Source organism: Fomitiporia mediterranea, assembly GCF_000271605.1.
Source record: "Fomitiporia mediterranea MF3/22 unplaced genomic scaffold FOMMEscaffold_16, whole genome shotgun sequence".
Taxonomy (NCBI): domain Eukaryota; kingdom Fungi; phylum Basidiomycota; class Agaricomycetes; order Hymenochaetales; family Hymenochaetaceae; genus Fomitiporia; species Fomitiporia mediterranea.
The window spans coordinates 1,066,869-1,080,422 of record NW_006760401.1 but is presented as its reverse complement, the minus strand read 5'-3'; the positions used below and the strand labels follow the sequence as shown (position 1 = coordinate 1,080,422).

The window sequence follows — 13,554 nt, the reverse complement described above, 5'->3', positions numbered from 1 at the left end:
AAAATCTTGCCTTCTGAACCCTCCTTTTGTGGTATCTGTCCGCTTGTGTATTCCTCTGCTTGCAGCGGATAGTACCGATAGAAGGGTAAGAAGTATCATTGGGAGAACTGCCTTGACGGATTGAATAGATTGCATAATAGTAAATTGTAAAGGATGTATTACTAAAAGTACTAGGTGGCCTGTAAACCTGAAGCCTTACAAGTGCATAGAGAGGGGAGAAAGTGGGAACGCTTAATAGTCGACTATATATTGCACGGAGTACTTTGTCCCTGGGGATGAACCACTGTGCAAAGAGGTTTGGACTTTCTATTTCTAAATCCTGTACTCGTAATTGAGCAATTCTAACCAGAATTTCTGGATTTTAGAAATCGTCTTATTGTAGCTCATATTCAAGTTGGGCAGATGGATGGGAATATCGGTACTAGGATTGTGTGCACCAATAAGATTAAGCACCATACTACTGGTGTGTACAGAACCTTTCAGGAGGATTATAACATGCAAAGTAACAAGTATATAGGCGTGCTAAATCTCCAAAGATATAATCTTTGTGCTTAAACTAATCATCGAATTCCCAAGAACCTTGTAACAACGGAACTTTACCCTTTGAAGGATCCGTATTTGTACCATCTGGTGCAACGGCGTCATACAAAACCGGAGTAAGTTCAGCATCCGCATTACCAATACAGCCTATGGAAGCAATGCACTATTGTCATGCACGTTTCAGCCCCACATTCTTCTGATGAAAGATGTAGTTGTTGACTATGAACGAGAGACACACCTTGTCAACAAGCAGCCCTTTCTCTGTCTTTCCGCCCACCTTTATTGTGATATTTTTATTACAGTGAGGGCTCTTAATGGCAATACCATAATCCTAGAAAATCATTGAAGGGGAGGGTGAAGATCAAGTATTCGGGTACAGAAAGATGGAAAGAGGGTGACAATGGCGACTCACTTTCTCATTGAGTGCAACTTGCTAAAGCATAGTAAGAGCATTAGTTTTTGTATACTATTAAGAATGTCAAATACTTTTGATTGAGATGTCAGACTCACATATGCTGATTTTGATACTTGTATACCACAAGCTCCTATCCTATTGACAAGTTCACTCATTAATTCAATTCTCGAAGACTGACAGGCTCAGGGAAGAAGGTTGTGCCCTTTTTTGATACACCAACTTACCCTTCAAAATCAAGTCTTGCTCTTGCAAACCCTTTATTGGTGTCGGTTCGTTCGTGTATGACACTACTTGTGGCAGATAGTGCCAACAGAAGGGACAGGAGTATAACTGAGAGGATAATTCTGATTGATTGCCTAGGTTTCATCATTCTCGAAGTAGAATTGAGAAGTTTGGTTCTTCTTGTAGCAACGAGTTAGTCCTTCTACGCTCGAGAGTATATGAGTATACAAGCCTGGGGGAGGGGAGAAGAGGAATGCTCGGCAGTCAACTAAATATTGCCCCAGACCACTTTGCATCATACGTATAGATGGCTCAAAGAAACTTCGCTTTGACTTTCTCTACTTCCAGCCCATGGTTCCCACGCTCCTTCTTTGGGTGCTTTGCACATTATATCTAAGGTTGGGAAAACATAAACTCAACCAACCTGTCACATCAGTCACAGCACAGCCACATACTCCTTTTGGAAGGGACCCTACGGCCAAAATTTCTAGGTCAGAAAAAATTGACTTTGTTTTATTGGCTCTAGCAATTTCAAAACTTATTCAGATACAATTATTAATGTCTAAAGTTAGTTTTTAAACAGTTATATAGTGTTTGTTCAACTTTCTAAGTGTTTGGAAAAAAATGCTGACAAATGTATTATTATTAATACTATTACATAACTTTTTTGTATTATATAAGCGGCAAAAATCTGGGTCGAAAATTTTCAAGTAGTGCTCAAACTCATAGAAATACTTTTAACAAAAAAAAGTTTCTTAGGAAATAAAAAAAATTGTACTTAATATTTTTGAAAAATAAAAACATACATTTGTAGCTACAGATGTCCTCTACAATTCTATGTTGCCCAAATATTCATTTGAGGTTATTTGAGGAAGTTATTTCATTCATCATTGTATGGCCTAAAAGAGGCTAGTACTACTATATTACAGTTGGTTGAGTTTATATTTTTCCAACCTTATTTTTGAGAATCATTCCTGTGTGACCAACAACTTTAGCTTATATTTATGAGGCATTAATATGAATGTATTGGCAGAGTCATAAAAGAATGATGTACTAGTGACAAACTTGGACATAAGACTATGTATAATTTGTAATAGTAGAGAGTCTAGAGACTGTTGTTAGGAAGTTGATGTTACAGTTCTCTACTCTTATACCTTCAGTTCTGAGGGTTCTGCACCCTTCTGTACCAGAACTTAGGACTTCTGTCCCTTGAGGGTACTGTCTATAAACTATATACATGCTGACTCTTACTACTACCCTTCCTTACTTCATCATTCCATTCCTTTGACCACCCCTTCATTCTTTGTATCATTCTATAGTCTCTTACCCTTTGTCCATCCCTTCATTCTTTGTACCTTTATTTTTGACATTCCTTTCTTTCATTCTTTGTGGCTTATCATTCTTAGTGGCTCATGCTCCCTAAGTGCTCTTGTGTAGTTTAGTATATATAGGTGTACAAGATCAGACTGGTCCTGTAGTCTTGATCTTGTCTACTCTAGGTAGTCCTGTACTCTTAGGCTCACTCTATATACTCTACTCTTGTCCCACTCTCTCTCTCTGCCTGTTCTGTAAGTTCCAACTATGTTCTAGTGCTTGTATTCTGTATTTCTGTTGTGTAGGATAGTTGTAGCCTGGGTCCCCTTACTGAGCCTTCAGGTCCCCTCTACACTGTTGCTGACAAATGGCTAGCATACAGACTCTTACTAACATGTTCTCTATAGTCTTAACATGTATAGTCCTTTTGTCTATTGTAATTTTAGTATATACTACATGTGATTCATCCCCCTCTCTAAAACCAATCATCCTGATTGGTGAGTATTAGGCTTGGTCAGTAGCTCAGGCATAAGTCAGAACAGTAGGGTTTGGAAATCTGTGAGGCAGAGTTGATACAGAGCACTCAGATAAAGTTGATAAAAGTCTTGAATCACCTTAGCAGTATGGGTGAGATTCTCAGCAGGTTCCTAAGTGTGTTCTTCAACTGAGTATCCCTTCTAGTAGATAAGGAACTTGAGTTTTCTACACACTAGCTTAGTATCCACTATGTACTCTACTTTGTATTCTGGTTTAGAACTAATGAGTTCTGGTGGAGGTAGTAGGGGTCTTTGTTGTAAAGGAAAACCTGAATTGTAGTATTGAGACAGTAGAACCTTATTAAACACTAGGTGTATATACTTCCATATTGCTAGAAGTTGGAGTTTGTAGACAGAGGCACTGACCTTCTTTTCAATAACAAAGGGTCTGAAGCACTTGTTGTCCAACTTCTTTATTAGACAATCTGTAGTCAGGTTAGTAGCTTCTAGTATAACTTTGTCACCAGGCTGGTAATCCTTGGCCATAGACCTCTTCCAATCATAGTTCTACTTTATAACCTACACTACCTTTTCCAAAAGAGCTTGTGTGTCCTCCCTGGTTCTGTACATCTGTTCTACAAAGTCTGTTACAGATTCAGAACTACTGTTCTAGTTTGGAACTGTCCCCTAATACAGATGTCTTCTATGATTGAGGAAGAACAGGGACTGTCCTGTTGTAGAGTGTTACTAGTTATTGTGTACAAATTCTGTTAGAGCTAACCATTCAGACCAATCCAATTACTGATGATTAATGAACATTCAGAGGTAGAGCTTGATCTCCTGATTGACTTACTCAGTTTGACTGTCAGTCTGCAAGTGATAGGTAGTAGAAGGGTTCCCTTAAATTCTAAGAAGTATATACAAGTCCTGTATGAATTTTGACTCAAATTGTGGTCTACAATCATGAATAAGCTTCTGAGGGAGTCTGTGTAACTAGAAGATGTGATCCTAATAAATACACACTATGTCTTTAGAAGTGAGTTCTGTTCAGGTTGGAACCATATAGACTTGCTTAGAGAATCAGTCAACAATTACACAGATAGTATTGTAACCCTAAGACTTGGGTAGCTTACTAATCAGGTCTACTAAGACTTCTTCCTAAGAGTGATCCAGAATCTAATACAAATGTAGGGGAGTCTGAACCCTTGTCTAGTAGGCCTTAGTCTGTTAGCACATATTGTAACTAGTTACATACTTTAGGATTTCCCTCTACATTCTAGACTACTAGTAGTTCTAAGTAATGAGTTCCTGTGTTTTGTGTTAGCCTAGATATTCTACAGTTGGATTGTTGTAATAAGCTCAGACAATGTCCTCCTACAGTTTCTAATCCTTTAGAACATACAGTCAGCCTTCCTAGTAAACCTGTCCATCCTCATCCTCCTCCTAATCCCTAGCCTGCTTCTCTAGTTGCTTTACTATGACCTAGTCCTGTATGTGTCTCAGAGCTTACTGTATACAGGTGACAAAGTCAACATCCTTGGATTTGAGTCAGATCTCTTAGATTGTCTCAGACACAAAACAGGAATTGTTTAGAAGAATAAGATTTTCATTATTATTCTCCCCCCTTTCATAACCTACTTGTCTTAAGAGTAAATTAGCTTTTGTCATTTGTGTTCTAGGTTTGTGAGTCAGTACAAAGTTGAAGTCCTACAGTTCTAACATCTAGTAGACTTAGTAGTAGTTGAGCTTCTGAGGAGTCTAGAAGTACTAGAGATTAAGGTGATCACTCTAAATCTTAAACTTCTGTATAGTACTAAGGAGATATTAATACTACTCTTCTAAGGAACAGACAATTGTAAGGAGTTCCTTGTTATAGATAGAGTAGTTCTGTTCTGTTACAGAGAGGGATTCTGATTGGAACACTATCAGACACTACTTTCTGTCAATGAACTGAGACAGTACTACTCTATTTGCAAAGTCAGAAGAATTGGCTTTGACTTGAAACTTGTTTACAACTGTCAGAACTACTAATACAGACTCACTAGTGATAGCCTGCTTGAGGGACTCAAACACAGACTACTACTAATCATCCTATTACTAAGGAACATCCTTGCTAGTAAGATTGTGAAGAGGCTAGGCAATAGTACTAAAGCCTTGAATAAAGTATTAGTAGTAGTTTACAAACCTAAGAAACACTTAGACCTGTTTCAGGTTCTAAGGTTATAACCAGTTCTGAACTATAGTCACCTTTGCTGGATCTATACAGACCTTGCCTCTACCAATCATGAAGCCTAGATAATCTACTGACTCCTACACAAAAAAGTACTTTACTTCTTAGAGGAACAGTTTATTATCTCAGAACTGTTGTAGAACTACTCAGATCAGTTAGTAATAGTGCTCAACTGTCTGGGTGAAGATCAGAATGTTGTCCAGATACACACTAACATACTCTAAGTTAATCAGATCTACAAGAATGTGATTCATGAATGACTGGAACATTGTAAGTAAGTTAGTTAGTCTGAAGAACATTATGGTCAGTTTGTACAATCTACAATTAGTTTAGAATGTAGTCTTCCACTCATCTCTGTCTTAGATCCAAATATTATTGTATCCTTATCAAATGTCCAACTTAGTAAAAACCCTGAATGTATGTGTCTTATTAATGAGCTCCTAAATCAGAGGGAGTAGGTACTTGTTTTTAATAGTACCCTTATTAAGACAACAATAATCCTGAACTAGGTAGAGCTTCCTATCTTTCTTTTTGACAAAGAAGAAAGGGGAGGCTATAGAGGACTTTAAGGGTTGGATCCAGCTGTTCTAAAGATTTTCCTGAAGGAACTTGTCAAGCACCTCCTACTTGTCTCTGTTAAGTAGGTAGACCTTACAATCCTTAGGTTAGAAACCCTTAGTCAATTCAATTGTATAGTCTTAAGGACAGTGTTTAGGAAGCTGGTCAAATTCCTCTTTACTAAAGACTTTAGGGAACTCTCAGACAAAATCTGGCAGGCTGAGTCTGTGTGTGTTCCAGAGTAGAGTTGTTCTGAGAGGGTTCTAGACTGGTTCTGTCTCAAACATCCTTCAGATTGACTCTATTCTACATTGACTAGAATATGTATTCACATATTTATCCTAGTCAAAGAAGAACAACTAGTCACCTTCATCAGAACTGTTAGTAACATTAGAAGTATCTGTATCTACTCAGAATAGTAGTACAAGGTAGTTGTAAGACTTAGAACACTAATTGAACACAAGTGTCTACTCTAACCAGTTAATAGTAGGGTTGTAAGCCTTAAGCTATTCAAATCTAATGAAGACATCTGTCTTTCTAAGGTTAGTGACTCTGAACTCAATACTTTCCTTATAATCCTGAATAGTCATCTATAGTTAGACAAACTCAGTGATCTAACTATTCTGGTTTAGGGTTCTGTCTACATTATATACTAGGATCAGAAGTGGAAGGTATTGAGTAGGGAGGTAGTGTTCCTGTGTAAAGACTTTATTAATGTATGAACTAGTACATCCACTGTCTACTAGAGCTATTGTTTGGATCTGAGGGGATTCTAAGAAGGGAGCTAAGAGGACAGGGACCTAGAGCTAGTGTTTAGAACATTCTCAGATAAACTACTACTTGTTCTAAAGGGAATGTACAGCTTGTACAGCCTTGTTGTCTAAGAGGGTGAGTATATACACTAACATTTCCTTATTAACCTCTCTCTTTCAACAAGGACAGACTTATGTCCTCAGCTGTGAACTCAACTAAGGCCATTCCTACTTGATACTATAAACAAACTACTGAGTAGTAAACAGGGCTGGGTAATGTTCCAAACATTCTGAGATCTTAGAACACAGAAGTGGTAGGTTAGATTGTACAGATTTAGACTCAGATGAAGTGCAAAGAGAAGAATCAAAAGAATCAGAAGAAATAGGAGAACTATCTACTTTTGTTTTCAACTTTTTTCTTTCTAATAAATAATTTTGTTGATTTATCTTTTCTACTTTTTCTGTTTTTTCTACTTTTCTTACTTTATTTACTTCTAATCCTACAGTGTCCATTGAATCAAAAGTAGCTATTAAAAAATCTGAGTCATAGTCCTTCAGTACTACATTTACTGTTAGGCCTCTACAAAATCCTAGAGTACATAGTCAGGGTCTGAGAGTTCTAAGGTGACTTCTAGATTTGCAGAAAAGGCTTCTTACTACAAATCCTGCTTGTCACTCATTATTACTCTAATAACCTGACAGATGTACTGTTACTTCTATAAGCAGTCCTTAATTTAGTGTCCTAACTTTCTACAAGCAAAGTATGCTTCTTACTTTCAGACTTCTCTAATGTCTATCAGAACAGATTGATTGTGAATTACAGGCAGATTGATCTGAGGGCTCAGAACTGTCAGAGCTAAATGTATGTACAGGTGTTCTACACAGACTTGACACATCTGAGCTACAGCTTGGTTGAAGGAGATGGCACATGTCTTCTACTCAGTGTAGGTGACTAGTTCTAGCATTATTCTAAGAATCTTATTAACCAGTTCTGAGTAAAGAGCTTTTTCAAGCATTCTAATAAGGACATTATTGAACCCAAGTATGAATCCTACCTTCTAAGCCAAGATATCAAATTCCTGAAAGAAGGTATTAGCAGAATGTTTGCCCTGTCACAGAGACACAAGCTTGTTCTGTACATTGTACTTCTTATTCAGATTAATGAAGGAAGTACAGAGCTGCCTTATGAATTCTGAGTATGACTCATTGTTCCAAAGTTGGATCAGGCTTTCAATCTAATAACCTTTAATCTAGTTCTGGGCCTAGGTGGCTGTATTGCCTTCCTTCATAAAGGAGAGGACAAATAGAATGTGATTAAGATCTGAGGATAGATCAGTTAAAGTAGCAGTCATGTATAGTTTGACTTAGTACTGGAAGTCCTCAAAGTGCTGCCTATTAAAGTTCAAAGGGTAGGCTATATACACTTTCTTTCTAGAACAGGTTGTGACTTCCAGAATGATTAGAACAGGTTCTGAAGGGGTTGAGAGCATGTGGTTAGTAAAGGCCTCTTAGATAGAGATCTGTATGTATTAAGCTAGCTCTGCTTGTAACTACTGATCTGGCAGGACAGTAGGAGTAGTAGTTAGTGTAGTAGAGTCTATGTTTACACTATAAAGGAGTCAACACTAAACTAAAAGGGGTAATGAATAGAAGAAGGGTGGCAAAAGTTTAAAAGGGTTTAGAAAGTTTAAAATTTAAAAATGAAGTTCTAGTACAGAAGAGTGTAGAACCCTCAGAACTGAAGGTAAGAGAGTAGAGGATTGTAACAGACAGTGTGTAGAGAGCTGTTACTAAGGTTTGTCCTTCTTGTCTACCTTACACTAATAATTTTTACTTACAACTATAAAATATTAATTCTAATACATACAATATTATAGTGTAACTATTGTCCTAATGATGGAGAGCTTTCTCAGGCATTATATGACCTTATTGTACCTACAGGTACAAATACAGACCTGTTAAAGGGATTTGTCCTGTTATTGTAAGGTTCTTAGGAAATAATTAGTAATTAAAGAACTGTGTCAAGGATAGTGTATTTAGTGTCTAAATGGTGTTACAGTTCTCTACTCTTGTACCTTCAGTTCTGAGGGTTCTGCACCCTTCTGTACTAGAACTTAGGACTTCTGTCCCTTAGGGGCACTGTCTATAGACTATATGTGTACTGACTCTTACTACTACCCTTCCTTACTTCATCATTCTATTCCTTTGACCACTCCTTTGTTCTTTGTATTATTCTATAGTCTCTTACCCTTTGTCCATCCCTTCATTCTTTGTACCTTTATCTTTGACATTCCTTTCTTTCATTCTTTGTAGCTTATCATTCTTAGTAGCTCATACTCCCTGAGTACTCTTGTATAGTTTAGTATATATAGGTGTATAAGATCAGACTAGTCCTGTAGTCTTGATCTTGTCTACTCTAGGTAGTCCTGTACTCTTAAGCTTACTCTATATACTCTACTCTTGTCCCACTCTCTCTCTCTGCCTGTTCTGTAAGTTCTGACTATGTTCTAGTACTTACATTCTGTATTTCTGTTGTGTAGGATAGTTGTAGCCTGGGTCCCCTCACTGAGCCTTCAGGTCCCCTCTATACTGTTACTAACATCAGATTAAGACTACCTATTACTACCCTACAACTCTCTTATGTTTCAGGCATTAGTACTTACTATTGTGTCAATCTCTTTCCTTTGTCCTAACCCTTTTAAGGACTTCTGTCTCTCAGGAGTACTGTCTATAGACTATATGTGTACTAACTCTTACTACTACCCTTCCTTACTTTATCACTCTATTCCTTTGACTACTCCTTCATTCTCTGTTCATTCTATAGTCTCTTACCCTTTGTCTATCCCTTCATTCTTTGTACCTTTATCTTTAACATTCCTTTCTTTCATTCTTTATAGCTTATTATTCTTAGTAGCTCATACTCTCTAAGTACTCTTGTGTAGTTTAGTATATATAGGTGTACAAGATCAGACTAGTCCTGTAGTCTTGATCTTGTCTACTCTAAGTAGTCCTGTACTCTTAGACTCACTCTATATACTCTACTCTTGTCTCACTCTCCCTCTCTGCCTGTTCTGTAAGTTCTGACTATGTTCTAGTACTTGTGTTCTATATTTCTATTATGTAGGATAGTTGTAGCCTAAGTCCCCTTACTAAGCCTTTAGGTCCCCTCTATACTGTTACTAACATTAGATTAAGACTACCTATTACTACTCTACAACTCTCCTACATTTTGAGTATTAGTACTTACTATTACATTAATCTCTTTCCTTTGTCCTAACCCTTTTACATTTTTAAATTTTAAACTTTCTAAACCCTTTTAAACTTTTGCCACCCTTCTTCTATTCATTACCCCTTTTAGTTTAGTGTTGATTCCTTTGTAGTGTAAATATGGACCCTCCTACACTAACTGTCACCCTTACTGTCCTGCCAGATTAGTAGTTACAAGCAGAACTAGCTTAATATGTACAGACTTCTATCTAAGAGGTCTTTACTAACTATATACTCTCAGCCCCTTTAGAACCTGTTCTAATTGTTTTAGAAGTTACAACCTGTTCTAGAAAGAAAGTATATGTAGCCTACCTTTTAAACTTTAATAGGTAGTACTTTAAGGACTTCTAGTACTAAGTCAAACTATATGTAGCTACTACTTTGACTAATCTATTCTCAGATCTCAATTATATCCTATTTGTCCTCTCCTTCATAAAGGAAGGTAATGTGGCTACCTGGGCTTAGAACTGGATTGAAGGCTATTAGATTAGAAGCCTGATCTGACTTCAGAACAATGAGTTATATTCAGAATTCATAGGGTAGCTCTGTACTTCCTTTATTAATCTGAATAAGAAGTATAATGTACAGAACAAGCTTGTGTCTCTGTGACAGGGCAAATGTTCTACTAATGCCTTCTTTCAGGAGTTTGATATTCTGGCCTGGAAGGCAGGATTTGTGCTTAGGTTTAATAATGTCCTTATTAGAATGCTTGAAAAAGCTCTTCACTCAGAACTAGTTAATAAGATCCTTAGAATAATACTAGAACTGGTCACTTACACTGAGTAGAAGATACACACCATTTCCTTCAACCAAGCTATAGCTTAGATGTATCAAGTCTGTATAGAATGTCTGTATATGTGTCTAGCTCTAACAGTTCTGAGTCCTTAGATTAATCTGCCTATAATTTGTAATCAATCTGTTCTGATAAACATTAGAGAAGCTTAAAAGTAAGGAGTATACTTTGCTTGTAGAAAGTCAGGACACTAAATTAAGGACTGTTTACAGAAGTAATAGTATATCTGTTAGGTTATTAGAGTAATGACAAGTAACAAGCAGGATTTGTAGTAAGAAGCCTTTTCTACAAATTTTAACAAGTGTAGTAGGAGTGCCTCAAGTACTCTCTCTAATTGAGACATTAAGCAAGTATCTACCTTATATACTATATAGTGAAGTCTGATAATCCAAGACATTCCAAGTGTAGTAATTCTACATAAGGCAATTAGGGATTTCCTAATCCAGAGTACAATCTAATACTCCCCTTCAAGCATTAATTAAGAACTAAGACTGTATGCCTAATAGTTTGTTTAGATGCTTAATCTGTAGGATGTGGAGAGCCTTTGTAAGGATGTCTGCTAATTGGTTCTGTAATTGAACATAGTATACATTGATGTATTTGTTTTGAATGTAACATTACACAAAGTCTTTTTGTAAATCAAGATGTTTAGTGTAAGCATTGTATGTTATTTCATCAGACTTTACAGTCTTTATTACACCTTGATTATTGTAATAAATTGTAATGGGTGCTGATTCAGTCTGTAGTACTTCTTCAGTGAATTGTTTGAGCCAAATGGCTTCTTGAGTAGTATACACTAGCACTTGCAACTCTGCTTTGTAAACAGATAGTAGTACCAGGTTTTGCTGTTTGCTTGACTAAGATATGGTCGATTTAGCTAATTGAAAGATGTAGCCATTTATTGCTTTATGTCCTTCTGTCATTCATCTGTCTGTATCACAATAGCCTCATAGTTTTAAGGCATTTGTGCTTCCAAGTTAAAGCCAACAATTTGTTGTATATTTTAAATACACAAAGTAATGTTTCACTACTTTGTAGTGATGCGTTTAGGGCTTTTGTAAGTAGCACACTAATTGCCTAGTAATATAAGATATGTCTGGCTGTGTACAGTCTGTAACATATCTTAACAATCCTACCATATTCATGTATGGTATTGTTTTATTATTACTTTTGTTTGTATCATACATATTGTTTGTATTGTTAGATAGATCTATTCTAGGAGTAATAGGTGTTTGTAGTGCCTTTTCGTTTTTGAAGTAGTAATGCTTGATTATACTTTCAATATAATGCTTTTACTGTAAGCTAATTGTTTGTTGTGGTCTATCTCAGCTTATTTCAATACTAAGTAACCAATGTATTTTGTTACTGTTAGTAAATACAATGTGTTGCCTTAATGCATGTTTAAATGCTGTTATTATAGCAATAGTTTTGCCAATAATCATAATATTGTCAATGTGCATAAATGTTACAAGAATTGTTTTATTATTTTGTTTCTTGTAAAATACAGTGTGATTGTAATTAGCTTGTTCTAATCTGATCTTAAGCAGTAGTTTGGTAATCTTCTTGTACCATTGTCTACCTGCTTGTTTCAATCTGTATAATACTTTATTTAAGTGTAACACCTGTCCAGGTTTAATATCTGTAAGTAGCCTGCCTAGCAACAGTTTCACATAGATGAGTTTGTCCTCATTTAATTCTCTGTAAAGATATACAGATTTTACATCTATCTGATGTATTTTGTAGTTCTTAGATGCTGCCCAAGATAACAATAATTGTACTGTTAATAGTTTTGTTACTAGAGCAAATAAGTTGTCAGAATAGAAGTCTATTCCATTCTTTTGAGTGTATCCTTGCACTACAAATTGTGCTTTGTATTTGTCTATTTGGCTGTTAGCCAGTCTTTTGATTTTATAGACAAATTTCGTTCCAATTACATTTGTATTTGTAGGGGGGATAGCATATATCCACACATTTCATTGTTGAAGTGACTGTATTTCATCCTTCATAGCTTTGATCCATTGTTCTTTGTCTATATGTGTTATAACATTGTAATACATTAATGGATCATTATAGACTTTGTTGAGGAATTTGTTAAATTCTGTTAGATACATAGCTAGGTTTATATTGTCTTTGTAATTTAAACCTATAGTTTGTTTAACCAGTCTTCACTCTTGTATAGAGTGTTGTATGACAGGTTCTTTATCTTTATTATTGTTATTAGGAAGAGTTTTGTTGTTTAATGTATCATTGTTATGATTATTCTCCCCTTCAATCCTAGACATTGGTTTGTCTATGAATTGTACATTGTACTCAACAGTAATTTTATTATTATAGCACACTAAGTGACCTTTACTATTGTTATCATAACCTAGCCATTGTGTGTGTTAGCCTCTAGGTTGTAGTTTATACATACATTCGTTCTGTATAATACAATATGTGCTGAATTCTCATATATTATCTATTTGATAATGTTTGTTATACTGTTTGTAATATGGTGTTGCAAAATTAATAGCAACTCTCAGTGTTCTGTTATGAATAAACGTTTGATATTGTACTGTATATACCCAGAATTTTATAGGTAATTTTGTTAATAACAGACACATATGTACACTGTTAAAGATAGTCTTATACATACGTTCCACAACTCTGTTCTGCTACAGTGTATTGTGTACTGTTAATCTACATATTGTTCCTTGACTTTCAATGTATGTAGTGAAGTCTTTACTTAGGAACACTGTATTGTTATCACTTTGGAGAGTTTTTACTCTTATACTGTACTGTGTAAAGAGTTTCATTGTATGCTTTACATATTCAGTGAAAGCATTGCTTTTATACCACATAGGTAGTATAGTTACCTATTGTGTAGCATCATCTATGATGGTAAAAAGATATTTGTACTTGCTGTAAGCTTGTACTAGGGCAGGTCCCCATATATTAATATGGAGATGATCTCCATAGGATTGTGCAAGAGGTGTTGTTTGTATTTT

The 13,554-nt window shown here is 35.9% G+C and overlaps 1 protein-coding gene across 1 annotated transcript; it reads right to left on the bottom strand.

The window, feature by feature from the left end:
- Positions 1–556: 556 nt before the first annotated feature.
- FOMMEDRAFT_161838 (uncharacterized protein) lies at positions 557–5,253 on the bottom strand (the record flags this gene model as incomplete). Its single annotated transcript, XM_007271304.1, has 4 exons — positions 557–703; positions 779–871; positions 953–973; positions 5,236–5,253. 4 exons carry the CDS (start codon positions 5,251–5,253, stop codon positions 557–559), a joined length of 279 nt encoding a protein of 92 aa, XP_007271366.1.
- Positions 5,254–13,554: the final 8,301 nt, after the last annotated feature.